The sequence below is a fragment of the Trachemys scripta genome, chromosome 3 (assembly GCF_013100865.1).
Source record: "Trachemys scripta elegans isolate TJP31775 chromosome 3, CAS_Tse_1.0, whole genome shotgun sequence".
Taxonomy (NCBI): domain Eukaryota; kingdom Metazoa; phylum Chordata; order Testudines; family Emydidae; genus Trachemys; species Trachemys scripta.
In genome coordinates, this window is record NC_048300.1 from 112493372 (window position 1) to 112517875 (window position 24504).

General features: G+C 39.3%; 1 protein-coding gene across 1 annotated transcript in view; it reads left to right on the forward strand.

Moving 5' to 3' along the window:
• The window catches only part of TRDN (triadin), a gene marked incomplete in the record, with an annotated part of 278678 nt that overhangs the window by 181976 nt on the left and 72198 nt on the right, over nt 1-24504 (forward strand). Inside the window, 9 exon segments of the mRNA XM_034765753.1 lie at nt 3420-3467; nt 6037-6084; nt 8603-8626; nt 13732-13782; nt 14295-14345; nt 19841-19891; nt 21502-21552; nt 22213-22263; nt 23130-23180. Coding sequence (XP_034621644.1) covers nt 3420-3467; nt 6037-6084; nt 8603-8626; nt 13732-13782; nt 14295-14345; nt 19841-19891; nt 21502-21552; nt 22213-22263; nt 23130-23180 — 426 coding nt within the window.

The window sequence follows — 24504 nt, forward strand, 5'->3', positions numbered from 1 at the left end:
CGCCCCCCCGCCACGTCACACACCCCCCCCGCGTCCCGATATTTGTATTTGGTGATCTGGTCACCCTATATGTGAAGGGGTAAATAACACTTCCTTATTCCCTTTTATCATATCATTCATGATTTTATAGCCTTCTATCATATTGCCCCTTAGTTGTCTCTTTTCTAAGATGGGAGCAACACAAATGATAAAAGGAATAGAAAACTAGACCTATGAAGAAAGGTTAAAAAACCTGGGCATGTTTAGTCTTCACTATTTTAGTATCTTTCTGATGAGTTATCAGAGGGAGACCAGTCTACCTAACTTTGATACATGGAAGGATACTAATAATAATAAATAATTGGTTTGTAAGTACCTGGAGGATAATAGGGTATAAGGAATAGTCAGCATGGATTTGTCATGCACAAATCATGCCAAACCTTGACCTAATTTCCTTCTTTGACAGGGTTACTGGCCTAGAGGATATCAGGGAGGCAGTAGGGATGATATATCTTGATTTTTAGTAAGGCTTTTGACACAGGCCCACATGACATTCTCATATGCAAACTAGGGAAATGTAGTCCAGATGAAATTACTGTGAGGTAGGTGCACAACTCAAAGAGTAGTTATTGATGGTTTGCTCTCAGACTGGGAGGGTGTATCCAGAGGGGTCACACTAAAGTCAGTCCTGGGACCAGTACTAGTCAATATTTTCATTAATGACTTTGATAATGGGATGGAGAGTATGCTCATCAAATTTGGAGATGAGACCAATCTGTGAGGAGAGGACCGAATTAGGATTCAAAATGCCCTTGACAAATCAGAGAATTGGTCTGAAATCAACAAGATGGAATACAATAAAGACAAGTGCAAAGTACTGTACTTAGGAGGAAGAAAAACCAAATGTGTAACTAAAAAATAGGGAATATTGGTGGTAGTACTGCTGAAAACAGTCTGGGGGTTAGAATGGATCACAAATTGAATATAAGACAACAATGTGATTCGGTTGCAAAAAAGGCTAATATCATTTTGAGGTATATTAACAGGAGTGTCCTATGTAAGACACGGGAGGTAATTGTCCCACTCTACTCAGCACTGGTGAGGCCTCAGCTGGAGTACTGAATTCAGTTCTGGGCACCATACTTTAGGAAAGATGTGGACAAATTGGAGAGTCCAGAGGAGAGCAACACATATTATAAAAGGTTTAGAAAACTTCACCAATGAGGAACTGGGCACGTTTTGTTTTGAGATCATAAGACTGGGGGAGGAGCGGGGGGGCTGATAATGGTCTTCAAATACTGTTATAAAGAGGATGGTGATCAGTTGTTCTCCATGTCTAGTGAAGGTAGGACAAGAACTAATGGGCTTAATCTGCAGCAAGGGAGATTTAGGTTAAATATTAAGAAAAGCTTTCTAATTATTAGGGTAGTTCAGCTTTGCTTCCAAGAGAGGTGGGATTCCTGTCATTGGAGGTTTTCAAGAACAGGCTGAACAGGGATGGTCTAGATCAGGGGACGGCAACCTCTGGCATGCGGCTCGCCAGGGTAAGCACCCTGGCGGGCCGGGCCAATTTATTTACCTGCTGACATGGCAGGTTCGGCCAATCACAGCCCCCACTGGCTGCGATTCGCCGTCCCAGGCCAATAGGGGCGGCGGGAAGCGGCGCGGGCGAGGGATGTGCTGGCCGCGGGTTCCCGCCGCCCCCATTGGCTTGGGACGGTAAACCGCGGCCAGTGGGGACCGCGATCGGCCAAACCTGCCATGTCAGCAGGTAAATAAACTGGCCTGGCCCGCCAGGGTGCTTACCCTGGCGAGCCACGTGCCAGAGGTTACCGACCCCTGGTCTAGATTTACTTGGTCCTGCCTCAGACCAGGATGTCCCTTCCAGCCCTACATTGCTATTATTCTAGACATGTATGATCTTGGCCTGAATGTAATACATTTTTATAAAAATTCTGTTATAACCAAACCAAAATGAATGCAGCAAACCCAGGGAATTTTATGCAACACTACTCTCTGAGCATCAGTAATGTCTGTGTCTGTCAAGTCATTTACCCATCTTAGAGTTTTATACAGCTTCCCACCACTGTAGTATCTGGGCATCTTCCAAATAAAAATGGCAACATCTCTAGTACATTTCATGAAGTCTCTGCCACCCTCCCTTTTAGTGGTCAAAACTCTACTTGGAGTAGAGGGGTGTTTTGACTTTTAACATTTTTAGTTTACTTTTTAAAAATTGATTTTGTTTGGGGTGAGATGGGGGGGAGGCGGTTATGAGGCAGGAGGTGACTGAAAATACTTTATTCCCAGATGTCACATGATTTGACTTGGGCTTTTTGATCTGCACTGTCCCTGAGGAGTGCAGCCATGTTGGTGTTTCATAGATCAAAATATCTCCATACCTTTAGTAGAATGTTTACAAGGATTTCTTACTTTGATCTACATTCAGTGGGACACTTTTAATTTCAGCATGAACTTTATCTATGTTCTGGAATAAAAACTGTGTTTTATACCCATTTAGTATAGAAATGACAATGCAGCAGCTTTGAAAATTCATTAGCTCTGAGTGGTATGTGGTAATCTTGAAGAGATTTCCCTGTGGGCAAAGAATCTTAAAGTGAAATTATGACCGAGTAGGGAAGTTTATTACTGTTTTTAATTTTAAGCTTTGTTGTTCAGTGATGGAGAAAAGCTAATCTCTTAAACCAAGAAAGGACCAAACCCCCTGAGTCTAGATACCACCAAATCTTTTCTTCATGGTGGGGACAGAATGTGGGGAAGTAAGGTTTGGCATCTGGATCAAATTTCATGATTGGCCTCTATCATTTTAATGGACTTAGCCAAAACCTTGAATCCAAATGCCCTCGAATGTTTGGAGCCTGGAAATCTGGATCTGAATTTTGTAGGTCAGGCTCATCTTTTTCTTAACACTTGAAAAGTTCAGGCACTTGCTAGCCTTTAGGATTTCTCTGACAAAGTATCAAAGTGTCAAAAGTTTCTTCTTCATAGATTTAGAATGTTTTTGAGGAAACTTAACCCTGTGTCTAGCCTGTTATATGCCTGCTGAGTGAATTGAGTTAGTCAAATCCATTTATTTTCAGTAGATTTATTTTACTATCAGCTTCTTGGTTCTTAGGCCTTCATGTGCAGATTATATATATTAGAATGACCTCACCTATATTTTTTTCATTTTTATGCTTTCTCATCATTTTTTTCTCTTTGCCATGTCTTTCCACTGATTCAATAAATACAAGATCATCAGAAAAATTGTTTTCATTAACAGACAAGCACTTTATATTGCAGTATGTTCTATGGCTAGCTTTGCTGTCCTTTGCTCTTTTAATCTTGCTCAGAGCAAATGCTGTTTTGGATTGCTATCTGGTATCTTTGAAGTATTTCTGCAGACTGTTTTTCATTCCATCAATGTTCTGAATTTTCAGAAACCGGACAAGCCAAAGAGCAAGTCATTGTGGTTTCAGCTAAGAAAGGTAAATGTAGTTTGGAGAAAACAAGCATGCTTAAAAATTCATTTGGTCCTTATCATAGTAGTTTTGTGGCTATATGTACATTTTGAAATGCATTTATTACCAGATTCCATTGCTCTTGTTCACAGTGAGTGGCACCTTACAATGGGCTCAATCCTACTAAACCAATAAAGCATATAAGCACGTGCTTAATTTTTGCTAAGTGCTTAAGTTCCATAGAAATCAATGTGACTACTCACATTCTTAGACCTGGCCTACATTTAGAATTTAAATCAACATAACTATGGTGCTCATGGGTGTGAAAAATCTACAACCTGCCCTGTAGCTTTGCTGATCTAACCTCAAGTGTAGATGCAGTTAGGATGATGGAAGAATGCTTCTGTTGCCCTAGCTACCATCGCTCAAGGGAAGTGGTTTTCCTACATTAACAGGAAAAAAACCTTTCCAATGCTGTAGGATGAATCTACACTACTCCTGTGCCAGCATAGCTACAATGCCGTAGTTACGACATTATATTCTCTGTAGCATAGACAAGCCCTTAAAGTTGAGCATTTGCTGGCATGTTTCGGTGAAGCGGGGTCAGAGTCCTCAGCATGTTGCTGGATCAAGACCCTTGTAAATAGCCCCATTGATTTCAACAGGGACTACTCAATGTGAGTAAACATGGCAGATTGTAGCCATTAGTATTTACATTAGTTTTAAAAGCAAAATCCTTGAATGTATTTTTTTTGCAATGGACTGTAGCATAAAGTTTTATACTGAATGTTTTCTTGTGCCAGGTTGAAAAAAACAAATGAAAAGGATGCTGCTATAAATGAAAACTCTGTCAATACAAACAAAGAAATTTATTTCCCTATGTTTAGGGCCCTACGAAATTCACAGCCATGAAAAACGTGCCACTGACCATGAAATCTGGTCTTCCACCATGAAATCTGTTTTTTTGTGTGCTTTTACCCTATACTATACAAATTTCAGGGGGGAGACTGGCATTTCTCAAATTGGGGGTCCTGACCCAAAGGGGAGATGCAGGGAGGTCACGGTATTGCCACCCTTACTTCTTTGCTGACTTCAGAGCGGGGCAGCCAGAGAGTGGTGGCTGTTGGCCGGGCGCCCAGCTTTGAAGGCAGCACCCTGCCAGCAGCAACGCAGAAGTAAGGGTGGCAATGCCATACCATGCATCCTTACTTCTGCGCTGCTGCTGGCGGTGGCTCTGCCTTCAGAGCTGGGCTCCTTGCCAGCAGCTGCCACTCTCCAGTTGCTCAGCTCTGAAGGCAGCGCTGCCACCAACAGCAGTGCAGAAGTAAAGGTAGCAGTACCACAACCACCCTACAATAACCTTGCCACACACACCCCCCCCACACACACACAACTCCTTTCTGGCTCAGGACCCCTACAATTACAACACCATGACATTTCAGATTTAAATAGCTGAAATCATTACATTTATAATTTTTAAAACCCTATGACTATGAAATTGACCAAAATGGATTATCAATTTGGTTGGGCCCTACCTATGTTACCAAAAATGACTTAGATTGTTGAAAGTAAAATAATTTTCTGAACACAGTTTACCTCTTGCAATTTATCCTTTGTTTATTTTTTGCATTTCTCTCAACTTGTTCAATGAAATTCAATTGAGACATTTTTTCCTTTCAGTTTCTTAGTGCCACAGATTTTGTGTTTCAAACACTGCAGGAAATTTCATTTGGCCTAAGGATTTGTAAGAACTGCATTTTATAGATGTTAAATGTTGGACCAGATTTAAGCTGGCACTACACTTTATCACTAAACACAGATGTTTGCAAATTTTTCTTCCCTAAATAACAAGAATTTACACATTCTATTAAATACACTTACTGATCTCCTGGGGATCTTGCATATTCCCAATTGTGTCATGTTAAATGTCAGAAAATATGAAGGCCTCTATTTGGGCGTGTGCCAGGAGGGACTGTGACCTTCTTGTGTGGCCCCACTTCCTGGACATCCACCTGTTAGCTAATTTGCTAAATAACCACAGGGACCAAATAATCTCTCTCTATCACACCATTCCTGCAAAGGAATTAAATAAGTATTTCAGTGATCTAGTCCCACTGATGTCAGTAGAACTATTCACATACTTCAAGTGAAGCATGTGCATAGGCCCTGATTCAGCAAGCCACTTAGGGTTTTGTACAGGCACTCATCATTAGTATGCGGTATAGGGACTGCTATTGAGGGAGGCCCTGGCGTGACTGTGCAAAGCAAAGCCTCTGGCGTGGCTCTCTGTGCAGTCACGCCAGGCTCATCACAACCTGGCCTGAGGTTTCTTTCAAGACAAAGAAGGAAATGTTGTATTATTCATTTTTGAAAGAAATGAAATATCCCCTTTCACTTTATTCCTTTTCTTTATAAGACAGGTCAAAAATGTGTTACCAGTTTATTGTGAGGAAGGGAGGTTATCTTGTGGTCACAAGACTTTGAAATCATTTTCTTCAAAGAAATCTGTAGACATTTAATTACTTCAGAAAGGCTTTGTGTGGGGGGCAGCGCTTCTGACTGGAAGTCTTACTTAAACCTTATCTTTGTTTTGCAGCAGTACCTGAAAAGAAGGAAGAAAAAACAGCGAAGGCTGTGGAGCAAGGTAAAGAGAAACTTGAAATATTTTGACATTATCTGCTTTAGAAAGACAATGGCACAAGGGAAAAAACAGACAGCTTCATGGCAATAACCTTTAAATTCACTACTCTATCAGTCTGTGCCATTGATCTGTTCAGTTTGCCAGAGAAGAGAGAATTTCAGATAGGATTCTGGCTCGGTCTCTCGCTTACATAATACAAAACACACACAGACGCTTCAAGTGAACAAACCATTCTGGAGTCTTAACATTTCACCTGTCCCATAGGGGATTTCCTGTCCTGCAGGGTGACTTTCATTCAGCAACATCGGGTCCCCGTTTAAAAAAAAGAGAGACAATCATGTGGTAGGACAAGTGGAGCTTCAGCCATCTGTGGATCAGATTCTCAGTTGGGATAAATGAACGTAGCTCCATTGAAATCAACAGAGCTGTGCCAGCTTACACCACTGAGGATCTAGCGCAATGTCTCTACAAAGATCTGGAGATTGCATTGCATCCTAAGAAAAACTGGAAGGCTGATGGCCTGTCTTAGGCTACGTCTACAAGTGGAGCTGGGGGAGGAGGGTTACCAGCTCACGTAGACATACTTGTACTAGCTCTCATTGAGCTAGCATGCTAAAATTAGTAGTGTAGCCAAGGTAGCATGGGCAACTCAAGCAACAGCACGGGTTAGCCACCCTGAGTACCCGCATGGGGTCCAGGCAGTTTGTACTAGGGGTGGCTTGCCTGTGTTGCCACTTGCCTCTGCCCATGCTACCCTGACTACACTACTATTTTTAGTGTTAGCTTGATGAGAGCTATTGTGAGTACATCCGTACATGCTGGGAATCACACCCCCAGCTCCAACGGTAGATGTAGCCTAACATTAGTGTAAAAACCCATTGAGTAAAATTCTGGTCTTTTTTTGAAAAACTTCAGTAAAAGGGCTTTGCATTAGGTGCTAGTAGATATCCTTTTACCTCTCACCCTAGAGATGGGCCAAAGACCCCTTGAGTAGTCTGCTTGAGGCCTGCTGCAGGCATCCTACACTGGACTATGATGTAGTAGATCTAGCAGCTCACTCACTGCACCATCCCACACATGGACATGCCTCTAAAACTGAGCAGTGACAGCACTTGTGATATTAGTTGTCAGAGTCCACTGTTCAGTAAGCAAAGGAAAGGAAGAATAACCATCCTACTGTAATGCTAGTTCAGTATTGCCAACCCCAAACATTCAGGAATTGGGGTCCCAAAATCATGAGATGGGTTAAAATTCATGAGATTTTTTTTTAAATCATCATTTGGGGTTTTATTTATTTGCCTTCTGGTTTTTGAGCCTTAAGGGTTTACTTAGGTCATGTATTCAAGCTTTTCTCCACAAACATGAGGGTTAAAAATACAGTTTTAATTTTAAGATTCTCACCTACTTGTCTGATTCTAGGGGCTGGGGCTTTAAGAGCAACACAAAATACTGAAAGTTATAATAAAATCACGAGTTAGCAGCATTGCTAATTTAACAACCCTAGCAAGAATTCTAGTGTTTCAAAATAAAATGTTCAGGTATTAAAACTGTTTTGCCTTTGATTTTAAATCGCTTGTATATGGAACTGGGCAAAATAGTGGTAGGAAAATTATTATTGATAATATTTACCAGCTTTTATATTCGTAGAAATGTAGAGATTGGTGCAACCTTTGCAAAATGTTTAAAGGAGAGTAGGAAGAGCAGGGTGGTTGGAGAGCTTCAGAGAACAGGCAGAGCTTTAACTCCATCCCCCTATTGAGTGGCCAAAAGAAGCTGAGCAAATGGGGAGTGGAGGAGAGGGGCAGGATATTAAGTTATTAGTAGAGGCTAGCAGTGAATTACTACTTACTCTATTTCCTCTTTGCTCCCGGTCTGTCTGCACTTTGAGCTGGAAGGGTAATTTACAGCTGGAATACATATGTGCATTTTAGTTTTGATGTAGTTAGCATGCTAAAAATAGAAGTGGAGCGAGCACAGCAGGATGAGTTGGCCATCCCAAATAAAATCCTGTTCAGGACCCTAGGTGTGTACTTGGGCAACTAGCCCGTCTGGCTGCTCGCACTGCCAGGGCTACAGTTCTATTTTTAGCATGCTAGCTAGATTAGAGCTAGTGTGTGTACATCTACTCAAGATGGAAAGTACCCCTGCAGTTGGATGTGTAGATGTACCCCTAAGTCACAATATTTCCTGGGTTACTGGACACTGCTACAAAGGTTGCTAATTAGTAGAAAATTGTACAGGTTGTTTTGATATTTTTTGTGTGTGGTGTGGTTACATGTCCACTACAAATTGGACTGAGTCCATGAACTCATTTCTCATGAACTCATATGCTGTCAAGCAGCCATAAAATGGTAATGACTTTCATTCTAATCCTTAGCAGTTAAGGTTAATTTCTCTTGTTTGTTGACTAAAGATGTTTTTATGGGTTTCTTCTATTACAACCCATTTTTTGTTAGCATTACTTTTTTGCTCCCACAAGAAACAAAGGTTATTCTAAAGAGGTTTTTTGTTTTTTGTTTAGATAAACCAAAGCCGAAAGAAACAAGTAAGTTTTATCATACATTTCCCCTAAACTCTACAGATGAAAAGAAGTATATGAGAGCCAAGTATGATTATTTATTATTATGGGATGAGTGAATGGATGAATGGTTGATTAGATAGAATAGGATCAAGTAAATAGAGGTATTCATATGGAAATGCTAAGAAATTCTTTTCTATTTTAGAGCAGAGGATTAGGGTCTCTTTACTGTTTGCTCTCTACTTCTTTTGGCCATGAGGAGATTTCTCACCTCTTTGTAACACTGCTGTGAAAAACCTAGATTACAAAAAAAATATTATTTTATAGACAAAATTCTTCTCTCTGATTGTCACTGAGACTCTGTTAGCTTCAGTAAGTATCGCAGCTGCGTATTCTCATGTCAGTAGAAGTTTAATGCTGAGAACCAGTGAAGAATAAATAATAGAGGGCCTTGGTGTGAGTTAGTGGTGCTATCCTGCATACCAGACTATAATTTTGCCATAATTATAATATAGTTTTCAATGGCAACTATACGATAGATCTCAGACTGCTCATCTAGTCATAATATGTCCTATATCTATTTATAATTTACGCTAATATTTCCAAGCTTTCTTTTAATTCTTGAATGACATCTGTATCAGATCCAGCACCATCCCAAAAGCTAAGCTTTTCCTGGAGATGGCATTAATCTTGGCAGCATTTTCTGAATGGCTTTCTGGTTTTTTGGATCACTTGGAACGGAAGGCCTAGTCAATAATGATTCAGGCTTTGTGTTCACATGTGTTTGATCTCTTGAAATCAAATCATTGGTGTGACATCTTTTGAAATAATGCAATAATGGTGCTGTTAGTAATGGAGATGCACATTGCCTGAGTTCTTATAAGCAGGCTTCTGAACTTAATGGGTTTAGCAGTGTGTGATGCTGGCTGGCTTATTTTGCTAATATAATTAAATGTATTGTCATTGCTGGAATTGACCACAAAAGCTGCATTCAAATCACATAAGGGGTCTTGACATAAGCGTTCAGCAATAAGGACACTGATTCTGAAGACAGAAACTCCATCTTTTGCCCACCCATTTGTTGCTTTGGGGTGTTGCAGGATGTGGCATGGTATACAGCACTGCCGTTGGGTGACTCCTACAATATAGAGGCACAAAGGTGTAGTTAATAATTTTCAGCCTTAGCTCTACATTTCATTCATGGTAACATTTATATTATATATGAATATTTAATATTGAGTCTATTTAGTATTTGACTGTTTGATAGTAATATTAGATAGGTAACACTGTGTTTCACAACATTGGCATTGAATTGTTTCTTTTCTGTGTTTTGAGCATGAGATGGCTGAAACACTGACTGCAGAATCTGGCATTTGAAAATAGAAGGGAGACAAATAATTTGTATATTTTTAAGGATTTTAAAAAAAATATCTATCCCAACAAAATGATTCCCCCCCCCCATTTAACAAACTTTCCCCTGACCTTTTCTTTTGTAACTATTTGAAAGAAAGAGGCTCTTTCTCTGTATGATCATGAATACAATGTAACACACTTCCATTGAACTAATTCATTCTACAGATTAGAGCTTTACTATAACCAGAAATGAGGTTTTATCAGCTTTTGGTCAACTTTGCTATAAGTGAAGTCTCATTATAACCGAATTCCCTATATGCAAATTTCCAGATACTAGACTTGTTCTATAAAGAGCACAGTACTAAAACAGAAACAAAAAGCTTCATTGTTGCACTGATAAATCTCTAAACCTTGGATGTATGCCACATTTTAGAAAGCTATGATGAGAAAAAGTGAAGTGTGATTTCAGTCTGCCAATAAAAGTCACTGAGGTTATTTATGCCTTTCAGCAAACTTTGGCAAGTTTCAGACCTGCACTCCTATTCCCAGCAGAATTTAGGCCCAGGCCTGTTATTTTCTGCAGAGAAAGCTAGGCTATCTTCTACCACAATGCTCTCCAGCATCTTCAAGCACTGGACTCTTGGCCCACTCCTAGATCCTTAGAGGAAGGCCAGATGACCTGATCTTTCTCACACTTTCCTAGGAGAGCTGGGGAGGGGAAGGGTGGCAGAGAGCAAGGTAGGCGTGCTTTTCCTAAATATTTTGTCTTCTGTTGGTGGCCCGCCTACCTTCCGCCACCACTATTTGTCTGCAAATTATTATAGCAGCAAGAAGCCGCAGTCATGGACCAGACCCCATTAGTCTAGGTGCTGTACAAAACACATAACAAAAAAGTCATAGAATCATAAAAGTGTAGGGTTGGTAGGCACCTCCGGAAGTCATCAATTCCATCTCCCTGCACTTAGGTAGGACTAAATAAACGTAGACCAGGTGTTTGTCCAACCTGTTTTTAGAAACCTCCAATAATGGGTACTCCGCAGCTTCTCTTGGAAGCTTACTCCAGAGCTTAGCTACCATTAGAGTTAGAAAGTTTTTTTCCCAATATCTAACCTAAATCTCCCTTGCTGCAGATTAAGGCCTGTCACTGGGCACCTTTGTTCCTACCCAGTGAATTGCATTGCCTGGGCAGTTCAGATGGTTTCACGATCACAAACACACTGGACCGGTTGTTTTTCACTAAGGTGTGTGTTTATTCCCGTCTAACATAACAATACCATGCAATGTAAGCTTACAGCCAGGATAGGCTTTCCTGTAGCTCTCACCCCCAGAGCCATCTCCTGAACTTCCCTTGCTTCCTGTTTCCTCCCCTTTTATTATCCCCTGTTACCTTGTTAGCCCAATGATTGTCACCCAGGTGCTCACAATCCCCCATCAGAAATTGTATAATTGCCCTCAGCCTTCCTCAGGCTGCAGCAATGTCAGTGATCAGGGTGCTGCTGGTAGCGCCCATTCACAGGTTTATTACTTCATGGCCTACTTTCAGTACACATGGAGAACAAGTGATCACCATCGTCTTAATAGCAGTCCTGAACATATTTGAACACTGTTATCGGGTTCTCCCTCAGTCTTCTTTTCTCAAGACTAAACGTGCCTAGTTTTTAAATCTTTCCTCATAGGTCAGCTTTTCTAAACCTTTTATCATTTTTGTTGCTCTCCTCTGTACTCTCTCCAGTTTGTCCACATCCTGCCTGAAGTGTGGCACCCAGAACTGGGCACAGTACTCCATCTGAGGCCTGACCAGTGCCAAGCAGAGTGGAACAATTACTTACAATGTCTTATATATGACACTCCAATTAATGCATGCCAGGATACTGTTAGCCTGCTTTACAGCTGCATCATTGTTAACTCCAGTTCAATTTGTGATCCATTCAACCCCCCCACCCCCTTTTCAGGAGTACTATCACCTAGCCCGTTACTCTCTATTTTGTAGTTGTACATTTGATTTTTTTCGTTGCTAAGTCAAGTACATTGTGCTTTTCTTTATTGATTTAATCTTGTTGATTTGAGACCAATTCTCCGATTTGTCAAGTTTTTTTTTTTATTTCTAATCCTGTTTTCCAAAGTGCTTGTAGCCCCTCCCAGCTTGGTGTCATCGTCAAATTTCATAAGCATATTCTTTACTCCATTATCCAAGTCCCAAATGAAAATATTGAATAATACAGGACCCAAGACTGACCTGTGAAGAACCCCACTAGATATGCTATTGCAGTTTGACAGAGAATCATTGATAATTATTCTTTGAGTACCATCTTTCAACAAGCTGTGTACCCACTTTATAGTAATTCCATCTAGAACATGTTTCCTTAATTTGCTTATGAGAATGTCGTGAGGGCCTGTGTTAAAAGCCTTACTATAATCAAGATATATCATATCTACTGCTTCCTATCTATCCCCCAGGCCAATAAACCTGACAGAGAAGGAAATTAGGTTGATTTGGCATGATTTGTTCTTGACAAATCCATGCTGACTATTCCTTATGAACCTATTATCCTCCAGCTGCTTACAAATTGATTAATAATTTGTTCCAGTGTCTTTCCAGGTATCAAAGTTAAGCTGACTGGTCTTTAAGTCCTGGATCCTCTTTGTTCCCCTTTTTAAAGAAAGGCACTAAGTTTGCCCTTCTCCAGTCTTCTGGAACTTCACTGATAGTCCAGGTATTCTCAAAGATAATTACTAATAGTTCTGAGTTTGCTTCAGCTGCTTCCTTAAGTACCCTACGATGAATTTCATCTGCCCTTGCCCACTTGAATACAACCAACATCTAAATATTCTCCAACCTGTTCTTTCCCTATTTTGGCTGGCATTCCTTCCGTCCTTTTGTTAATATTACTTGCGTTGAGTAGCTGGTCACCATTAACCTTTTTAGTGAAGACTGAAGCAAAATAGGCATTAAACATCTCTGCTTTCTTTCAGTTATTACTTCTCCTTCCCCACTAAATAGAGGGCCTACATTTCTTCATCTTTCTCTAGCCTACAATGTTTTTAAAGAATCTTTTTTTATTGCCTTTGATGTTCATTGCTAGGGTAACTCATTTTGTCCCTTAACCTTTCATATTTGTTCCTACATGCTTGTGCTATTCTTTTGTTCGCCTCCTTATCAATTCGTCCATGTTTCCACTTTTTGTAGGGTTCTTTTTTGATTGTTAGCCCTTCTCTTATTTCTGCTGGCCATGCACTTTCCCTAAGGGGTTGAGGCACCTCCAAGCATTAAATGACTAGTAGGAGCAGAGGCATCTTTCCTGACCTGTTAAAAAAGAATGGAGGAGGGTGGACAGACTATCTATCCCCAAGGAGATACTGGAAGGATTAAAAAGTATCCGGCTTATTTTGCTGACCCCTTGAAAAATGAAGATGCGAAAGTGGGTCACCGAAACATTATCTGAGGAGAGGAGAGTTGGAAATGGGTCAGTTTGCTCCCTTCTGATGGCAACTAAGATTAAAAGAGTATCCTGGACCTGTGGGAGGCTGCTTGTTTAAACTTTAGTAAATCTTGCAAGTTTCATAAGGAAATCAACAAAACACATACTGTGAACTGAGACAGGCAGGTTTCACACAACTCTTCTAATCAGTTCATCTCTTGCCATTTGTGCCATTGTATAGCTAGAGTCTCTCATACTGTTTAACTGGTTCATTATCTCATACGATTCAGTCTCTGTATTTCACAAACCAGGCTTTTGCTTGTGACTGCCATTGCATCGGTGCTAAATATTTCTTTACAGAACCTGTAAAAGAGAAAGAAGTGAAACCTCCAGCTGCAACAAAGGATAAAGGTAATATAGCAGCATAAAATACTGCAAGTGCCAGAGGATTCGATTTTTTTTTAATCCCCATTATATATAGATGTCTTTATTTGTAACATACAACATAGTTTTGGATTGGTGAGGAAAATACATTTTCAGAATTTAAGAAATATTCTGACTAATTCTTACTGCCTGAATTGCAGATGAAGAACAAAGCTGAGGCAATCCAAAATGTTTGCAGGGAAACTCAGAATTACAGCCTCAGAATCGAGAAGCATTTGATAAAGTTTGCAAAGGATTTCAGAAAATATGGCACAAGTTTTAAGTGATCTTTATTCTCACATTGTAATTACATAAAATTTGTTGTTTTATTTTGTAAGCATATTAAATATGGTCAAAATCAGTGTTTTTGACTGAATTTTGAAATGATTTTGGGAACTGTTTCAAACAATCAGTTGTCTGATCAAGCATTGTCACTGAGTCATCAGATTTTAGCCTTTAGCCCTTTGGTTTGATAATTAAACTAATACATATTTTTACAGAGCATGTCAAAGAAAAGGAAGTAAAGCATCCTGCAGCTTTAAAAGATAAAGGTAATTATACACAATATGCTAGAATGTTTTTTGGTTTAAAATTATCATAACTAACTTTATTATAATTATAACTGAATCTAGGAGGGGCTTTCCTCTATCTTTAAAAAGAATCTGAATATTAAAATTGTCAAAATCTTGTTTACCATATATGCGATGAAAGGAGAGTCAAACAGTGTTACTAACTAGTGTGTAGAAGCCACAGAACTATTAATATACAAATGCTAGTTCATTATGAAAACTATCTTCATCAGTGATTACGATCTATAACCTCATCAAGATAAAGAACTATTAGTATCTTCTAGAGGCAGTTGGAAAGTTCTGAATTGAACTGCTTGTATAAACCTGTGGATGTAACATGAATAAAGTAAAACAGTAGCATATGAAATGGTATGAAAGTATGATAGATAGTGACATGCCTTCAGGGCTTTGTAAAGGCTGAGGTTAAAAGCTCACTGCTTCAACCATTCAACCACCTGAGTCTTTAGAAGTGCAAGTCTGTCTATTTCTTCTCTCCCTTTCTTTCTCATGTAAGTTTAAAATTTCTTATGGCATGTTTTGCATGTATAGATGGTTAACTCAACTAAAATTTCCCTTGAGTCACTGTTTTTAAGCATGCTGTGCCCCCTTCATCTCCCTTATTGCTATCCTCCACTCTAGAGTTACTTGCATTTCAAGGGTGAAGCAATATGTGTATGTACATAGTTTAAAAAGTGCTTTGTTCTTCAGGATAAGAAGTATCACCATATATGTAAATATAATAATATCTTATATTAGATAACAGTAATTATTTTGTATTATTTCAAACAGGAGTAACTGAGGAAATTAGTTTATTTTCTCCATGTAGAATAACACCCCATGTAAATTAGTGAACTGTAGAGAAAGAGACAGCAATTGAATTGCTAGATATATACTCAAGCCCTGGTAATCATGCTGATTTACCACTTCTTTATGATAAGGGCCCCCATCCCACAAACACATTCACACATGAATAGTCCCGCTCTTCAAGTGATTGTCCACGTGAATTCCACTTCTAGTGTGCATGCACCCCATTGGATGAAATTGGATTATTTCAGCAAGCAGTGTCCATTGGGGACACACCTGCTCCCTGGATCCTTCATTCCCTCCCATCCAAGGGCATAAAGGGCATAGCGGGGTCCAGTTGTCCTTCAGTTTCTTCTCCTCATCCCTAACAGCAAGACAGAAATCTGCTTCTCTGTACATTGTATTTTTCTCTTAGACTTGTAAATATATTAGATCATATAATTAACGTAGGGTTTTTTTCATGTCCATTGACATTAGATGTGTGTGTGTGTGTGTATGTGCGTGTGTGTGTTTAGGGACTTGTCAGGTACTGGGATTTAGCTGCTGTGCCTGAAACAAACTCCCCAGCATTTAAAACGTGCCCATGTTGTAATGCAGTTATTTTGCCTAATGATGGGAGGTGCCTTTTTTGCCTTGGAGATAGATGCTCTGTCAGGGACATGCCTATCTGTTGCTCCTTTCTCCAAAAGGCCATGTTACACTCCCAGACTAGGGATGATTTTAAAACTGGGGCTTTATTAAACTTACTATCCAAAAAACCAAATGCATGCAGCGTGCACAAGACCCATACCCACTCAGTTTCACTGGAGCACAGCAACCCTTCAGGGATAACATTTTGCTTCTCCACTGTATTCTCTTTTTTCCTATTCAGTGCTGTCGGTTGTTGGCTGCGTGTGTGTTCTTGCTGTGTGTGTTGCACCAGCTCTGAATCAGAGTTTATGTGCATCAGATGCATTCAGTAGGTTCATTCAATAGGATAAGTAACTGTTCTTTCCAGTCAGTCAGGCCACACACCTACTTGAAGTTAAGTATGTGCGTAAATGTTTGCAGGATAAACACCTACTTGTTTTATTTTTTATTATATAAATTAACAAGTAAAAGAAATACAAGGTAAAATTGTGAAAAAAATCTCAATTAATAGATAAACATTTATTTTATGTAAATACTAGCTTGTATATGAGTTTAAACATTATGAACCAGAAATATCCCTCTACTTTCCATCCAACCAGTCTTTGATGAGATAGTGAAAAGTTTGTTGAATCTCTTTTGGAAAGAAAAAGGCAGATGCTATGTGGGGATTTGGCATGCTAATGAAAATCAACTTAAGAGAAAGCAAAGGAGAGAACTGATATAGCTTTTATCAATTCAGCATTTGAAGGCCACGATTTCAAAAAAGGAAACTACTGCACAAAATCCCGGTTTCAATCATATGTACCCAAATGGCTGGATTTGGGGCCTTCAGGCCAAGTACTAATCCCTGTTATGGAGCTTGTGAGCTCAATGTTGGTGTTCTTGGAAAATGGAATAAAGGCATTGATTTTAGTTTTGGATGAGCTATTTAAATATTTTTGTGATCAATACAATCCCTGCAAGAAAAGAGGGATCATGGTATCTAATTCAGACTCTTATGGGCAACAGGGTGAGTTTTGGGATAACAAGAGAAAGATGAAGATTCTCTGAATCAAAACTCTTGCTATGAAACTGAGTCTGTATGTGTGAATTATTACTACTGCCAGTAGAAAGGCAGGAAAGAGTTAAGAGGAGCATTGACTCAGTCCAGCTTTAGCATTAAGCATGTTTTTGTTTAAGGTGGAGGAATTTCAGATGTGGATATTCTGCCAGTCTGAACGTAACAGTGGCTCTCTGTCTAGTTAAAAGGCTGAACCAAATGTCCCTGAACCTTATGGTCAGGTCTACTTCTAGTTTAATAAATGCCAATTAAGGAGAATACTAAAGAAACTTACTTTCTTCTACAGAAGAAATATCGTCCTATTAGGGGCAGAATCTGAGACTTATTTATAAATATAACACTAAATCTTCAGCTCTTTGCTGAAATAAGAAAGCCTCTTCAACAATTTCAGGTTGGTTTAATTTTGATTTGTTGGATTAGTCTGAGGCCAAAGAAACTCGGGATGCATAGGTTCCTGTGCATATCTTTTATTGTTATCCAGTTATGTGCTCTATTTATTTTTATGGGTTTCAGAGTAGCAGCCGTGTTAGTCTGTATCTGCAAAAAGAAGAACAGGAGTACTTGTGGCACCTTAGAGACTAACAAATTTATTAGAGCATAAGCTTTCGTGGACTTCTATATGCATCCGAAGAAGTGGGCTGTAGTCCACGAAAGCTTATGCTCTAATAAATTTGTTAGTCTCTAAGGTGCCACAAGTACTCCTGTTCTTCTNTGTGGCACCTTAGAGACTAACAAATTTATTAGAGCATAAGCTTTCGTGGACTTCTATATGCATCCGAAGAAGTGGGCTGTAGTCCACGAAAGCTTATGCTCTAATAAATTTGTTAGTCTCTAAGGTGCCACAAGTACTCCTGTTCTTCTATTTGTTTTTATGTTTCTACACAAGGAAAAAAGTCAGCGGTTTGTATCCCTCTCACAGTACTTATACTACATGTTATTTAAAGAAACAAATGTGTATTGTTTGCTGCTCTTTGGTCCTTGATCGAACTTGCTATGCATTGTTCATTTGAAGTTTTAAAAAAATCCTGTTTGTAGCATTCAGTAGAGTATTTTCTTTTATAGCAAGTATTTTCCTTTCAAAATGGAAATTTATGGTGTGTAAATTTAAATGTCCTCTGATGCCTACTAAAACAAATCAGAAAGTGATGACTTTTTCAGACTATATGTCCGATTTCTTTTATTCTCCTGTTTTATTGCTAGAGTATGAATATTTGTGTAACAACAAGATTTTTGTTCTGATTAATTTATTTACTCCTGCTGCTTGTTCCTATCCTAAAAATCTTATGGTCACAGCTTCTCATCTGCAATTAATCTGTGCTTGATAAAGGAGTAGTGTGGGGCAAAGAGGGGACAGGTGGTTTTAAGCTATTTTTATGTTCCCCTAATCCTGGGGCCATCATGGACCAGGTCAGTCCCTGATACAAGTCATAGCAGCTTGAAGGTTGACATCATTCAGACCGTTTGATGATATAAAATCACTGCTCCCTGTGGCTGATGGAAAGAGAGGGGAGCTTTTGGGGCCATGTGTCTAAAGCCCTGGCTCACGAAGATAGGGGATAAGAATACCTTGGATACCCCCCTGGTGCTGCTGTTAGTTGTTGCTTCTGCCGCTTAGTCCCTAATTGCTAGACAATGCTGGGACCTTTTTCAAGGGCCACTCCACCTAGGAAATTTCATGGAGGTCTCCTGCAGCAGGGAGGGATGGACTGTTGGGCTGTGTGTCCCCACTCCATGTTGGGAGAAGGATCATTTAGCACCCTCCCTCTAACCTCTGGTGTTGCTGATAGTGTCTGCTAAGTCTCCCAGATCAGATGCATGCAGGTAATTTAAGGCTCTGTCCCCACTGGAAATGAACTTGTATTAGCAAAGCCCATGTCTAAAGTCAGGTTGAGTTTAGTGGTGGATTAAGACAGATCCTTGGGATCCAGTCCTGGTAGTCTGGAGGGTCTGCAGCTATTGAGAGTTGGAAACTAGTTTTTTAAACCTAGTTTAGAGAGAATCTTCTGTTGGCTCAACACTGTTATTACAGTGAATTTAGCTAACATTGGTTTATACAGAGCCTACAGTAATCCTTGCAAGGAGATGTAGTTCTGCTAGGCATTTAAGTGCCATATCAGCTCAGAAGGATTATGACTGACTCTAATTAGCATTCCTACAAATGGTAACATTCATTCACTTCAACCAAGTGACATTCAAAAAGGTCCAAAATTGTTTCCTCCCTTTGAAAACATCATTTCCTATCTAATCCCTGCAAATGCTCACTGACCTGTACACTTCAGAGGCCAACAGATTAGCACCAGTAGGAAATGGCTATTAATAAGATGTGTTCCATATAATATTAATGATACGATGTAATAAGGGTGCTCAGTACTCTTACTGAGATAAAATACATATTCCCCGCCTAAGGTATTGAATTGAAGGGCCTGACTGAAAGCCCACTTAGAGTCAATGGAAAGATTCCTGCTAACCTCCAACAGGCTTTGGCTGAGGCCCTAAGAATCTGGTCCTGTATTCAGATCCACTTACATGGATCTCTGCATCCAAGCAAAGTTCTAGGTGTCCCTAGCCTCTGTTTGCCAGAAGCTGGGAATGAGCAACTGGGGATGGATCACTTGATGATTACCTGTTCTGTTCATTCCCTCTGGGGCACCTGACACTGGCTACCATCGGAAGACAGAATATTGGGCTAGATGGACCTTTGGTCTGATCCAGTAGGGCCATTCTTATGTTCCTATGTACTTCAGAAGGGCTCTATGTGGGGCCAGCAGTCTGTGCTAATGAATCGTATTAAAGAATCAGGGACTTAATTTGACAGAACGTGAGAGGTGATTGCAGACAAAATGCCAGAAAGTGTAAAGAGAGATCAAGGGTTATATCGGTTTAGCTTTTACCATATGTTACTTGCTAGTTCTTTTTAAATGAATCATGTATACATCTATTATTTTTAGTCATTAAAACTGAAATCCACTGTACTTTCCTACAGAGCATGTAAAAGAAAAAACGGTGAAGACTCCAGAAGTTCCAAAGGACAAAGGTAATGGCACAAGTTAAATATAAATTCATAGATTTAATAACTAAATATCTGAATAGCTATGCAATATTGGAAAAGAGTCTCAAATGGAGATACATGGGTATTATTAGTAATCTCTCTTGAGATCTAAATTCGCTACTAGATAACACTCAGGTTATCTTAAAGCACACATACAAGATATACTGTAGGTTCAGTGTCAAATAACAAAATTAAATGCCCAAACAGACTTCTCCTACCAACAGGGTCATCAAAACTGAAATTAGAAGGCATAGCTGGTCGAAAATTGGAATCTGCATGCTGTGTGAAATTCTGATATTTCAAAATGTGTTTAGTCTCAAATTGGGATGGAAAAGTTGAAATATCAAAATTTCTCACAGCATGTAAAGTTCTGAAAAAATTTGAATCAAAATGTTACGACATTTCATTTTGGTTCACAGTTGAATTGCATCCACCTGAGCTGCTGCCTCAGGGGAGTAGTAGTTCATTCCTCATTTTTTTCTCGGGACCAGGCTCCTTGGCCAGGCTACAATTCCTGTCACCTTTCCCTCTGGTTGAAATTGAAAAACTCTGAATTGCCACTGTGAATGATAATGAATAGTTATTGGGCCATGCAAAAAAAAGTGAGAATGACAGTAAAGCCTGCTAGTTAGGGCCCCCACTTCGGATGTGTGAGATTCAAGTCCTTGTTCCAATGAGTATCTATTTATACAAACATAAAACGGCTTTAATGGGAAAGACTGAGGGAGCCTGGCACCAGAATATTCCATTGCCCTGTGATTAGGACACTCTCCTGCAATGTGGGAGATCCAAGGTCTAATCCTCTCTCTATATCAGACAGAGGGGAGAACTCAACGTGGGTCTCCTCATCTGAGGTGAGTGGCCTAACCACTGGGCTAAAGTGATAAGGAGGGTGGCACTATCACTTCCTCCTCTGGTTATGTCAGACTAGCCCAAAAAATCTACATGTTTCAGTAATGTCAAAACAAACAGTTTAGTTTCAACATTCCCAAAACACTTCAAGTTTTTGGTTTTAGTCAAAACTATTTGGTGAACTCAGTATGAAGTTGAGAATAGTTTTGGGTTGACAGAAATGGCTTTTTTTGATGAATAAACTATTTGTTGAAAAAAAAAATTGCCCAGCTCTAGTTCCATATCTTTTGTCAGTCCCAGATAAAAAGAACCTCTCCTTAGCCTTCTTTGGCTTCTTCTGGCTTTTAATTCTAACACTAACTGTATCAGTGTGTGCTCATTTTGTATTTCAGTTCAGTCATGGAAAAATCCATTGCTGATGCCAACCGATGTATAAAATTACTTTCCTCTTCATAAATCATTATTCATTTTCTATTTGAGAGACAACCTAACAAGTTCTCTGAATACAAAAGAACTAATGGCATATTATAGGTTTGTTATTTTACTTATCAAGCTAAGTCTAAAAGGCTCAGTTAATTACATCTTTGTATTGTCCTGCTTACTTCCATGCTATTAAAGCCACTTGATTATCACATCTGTCTTCTTTTCTCTTTCCATATCAAAATATATGACTCACTTCCTTCTCATGTGTCATCTTTTTTCTCTAACCTGACTTCTGATAAATGTTAAGTGTTTCTTTCCAGAGCCTGTTAAAAGAAAAGAAGTGAAGCCTCCAGCAGCCTTAAAGGAAAAGGGTAATGGCTCATAGTCACATGTAAAAACACCTATTCCCTTATTAAATATACAGTTGTTCACAGTAAATGGTGCATCATTGCCTCAGTGCACACAATTCCTGTTAACCTTAAATTCTGAGATCTTCTGTGAAAAGTGACAAAAACCGGCACCGTCTTATTCATTAGATCTGATCCCTTTGTGTTTCTGAAGTCACATGTAATTAAGAAATAAAAATAAGGTTTTCTATTTTTGACTCTTGTCTGATCTGCAGAGTCAGTGCACCTACTGGAGAGAGAGCTGGTGTCTGCTGCTTCTTATGCATCACTCACTAACAGAATTGTTAACTAAATTCCAGTTATTGGCTAAATTCATTGACTCCTGTGCAAGCCCATGGAAGACAATGGGGGAGCTCAGTTGTACTAAGGGCATAGTTTGGCCTATAGAATCTTTTCATGGTTAAAATGGTCTGGTAGGAAAGAGCATAGTTTGCCTTTCAGATCCCAGATCGAACCCTTGCTGATCTAAACTGAGTTTTGGATTCTTAACAAAACCCCATGCTAATCAACTCTAGTCTAGTTTGGTATATTTTTTGTGAAACTGTTGCATAGCTCTAGATACTGTATAAAGGCATGATAATATAAATACCTCCCTGCTTCAATTTTTGCTGATAATTTTTTCAGAGCCTACAAAAGAAAAAGAAGTGAAGCCTCCAGTTCTTGTCAAAGAAAGAGGTAAAAATAGAATAATAGGTAATAGAAAAATAGAAGTTCTAAATTACTAAGAGTCCATATTTAGAGATGGAATTTTCTAAAGCATCTGGAGAATTTGGTGCTCAGCTCATTCTGGGCTTTTCAAAATCTCACCCTAGATTAATTAATCACATGCTTCTGGAAATGATACTTAGTTGGTCCTAAAGTGATTGCCATATAACCTTCAGTCTGCTTTAAAGGGCAGAAATAATAATCACGGAGTCCTAGATGGAAAAGATCCATGAAGTCATCTTAGTTCGAGTTTTGTTCAGTTTAAATGTCTCGGGCAATGAAGCTTCCACTACTTCCCTTCTGAGATTATTCCACAGTAAAAGATCTTGTTTACAGTGGACTTTTTCCTTTAAAATTCTTACTCTCTCTCCCCTCACCCCCCGCATGTTTGCCAGTATCTTAAAGAAGGCCTAACAGTCAAGTTATGTTTTGTTTTTTCTCTTCCCTCCTGTTCCCTTTTACTACATCATGTAATGCGCACATTTCGATAATCTCTTTATTTCCTTTTCCCACTGTTTTCTGTGCCTCCTTACCTGTTATTGGAGATCCTACACTCCTCTATGCCTTGATTCCCTTTAATCATATTTCCACCTGTGCAGCTTCTCCTTCAAATCCCTCTGAAAAAAAAAATCCTCCTTCCACAAACCCTATAAACCCTAGTGTTTCCCTTTAAAGAACAGTGTCACATAGAATAAAAGATTTTAAAAAGCCCACAAAAGCCTATGAGCTTTTGATACATGAAACATCAACCAAAGCTACTGCATGAAATTATTGCTGTACCTGGTCCTCCATGCCTTCTCTTCCCATGAATGTATACAAAATTGTAACTTTTTCAGGGGCCACAAGAAAACAAGCAGTGAAGCCTCCAGTTGTCATCAAAGAAAAAGGTAAAAATTATTTGTCAAGTTATGCCATAACTGAGGCCCTGATCCTGAAATCAGATCCTCCTCCCTCTGTGAAGACACAAGAGCCCCGACCCTCAAAGATAGTTAGGTTCCTATTTGAAATTTCCTAAGCATCTCAATACCTTTATGGATCTGGGCCACAGACCCTTAAGTTGTGTGCTCTTTGGTGCAAGGATGCTATTGCTTATTTGTCTGTTAAGTGACATGCACTTTCATGGGGTACCTACTACTACTAAGTAGATCTCACAGCCAGAAAGTTATTATTGCTCATCATTTCCCCTTTCTTAATTTTATCCCATGTTCCTAGTTGCATTTGCCATTTCATATTACATATCACTTACCCAATATAAGCACCATACCACTGTCATGTACTGTGCCTTACATATAATGATCAGGATTTACCTTCAAATAAAGAGTACTTAAGGTATACACATCCTCTAAATAAAAAAATAAAGGGGATTTTGTAGGCAGTGATAATAGTAATTATAACTAATTGAGTATTCTCAAGTTTATGTATTCATATTAAACTAGTTCAGGCAAGAATTAGATTTATATTTAGACACTAGGTACATGTTGGTTAAACATCACTTATTAAAGAAGCAGTATCTCAGATTAAATGGGTAAATACTTTTAGAGCAGATAATAAGTAGTAGCTTAGCAATGCAATAACAGTCAATTGAAACAAAGATACAGAGGTCATTCTTTGAAACTGCCAATTGCCTTAACGCTGCTTCAGAAAACTTAATACCATTCCCTCCTAATCGCTGGGTACTCTCTAGGGGATACTGCAAATTATGAGGTAATGTTTTCTCTGGCAAAGTTTATGAAAGGCAAGATATGTACATTTTTAAGGGCAACCGTTCTACATAATATATGTAGGTAATACTTAGAATAATAGTAGAGCAAGCTATTACTGCACACACTGATTCCGATGTCATTAAAAAACAACATGAAAGTTAGGTGATGTGTAGGGCCTACCAAATTCATGGTCCATTTTGGTCAATTTAAAAGTCATAGGATTTTAAAAATGGTAAATTTCATTATTTCAGCTATTTAAATGTGATATTTTATGGTGTTGTAATTGTAGTGGTTCTGACCCAATAAAGGAGTGCGGCGGAAAGGGGGGTTACAAGGTTATTGTAGGGGGTTGCAGTACTGCTACCATTACTTCTGCGCTGCTGCTGGCAGCAGTGCTTCCTTCAGAGCTGGGCAGCTGGAGAGCAGTGGCTGCTGGTTGGGCACCCAGCTCTCAAGGCAGAGACACCACCAGCAGCAGCGCAGAAATAAGGATTGCATAGTATGGTAT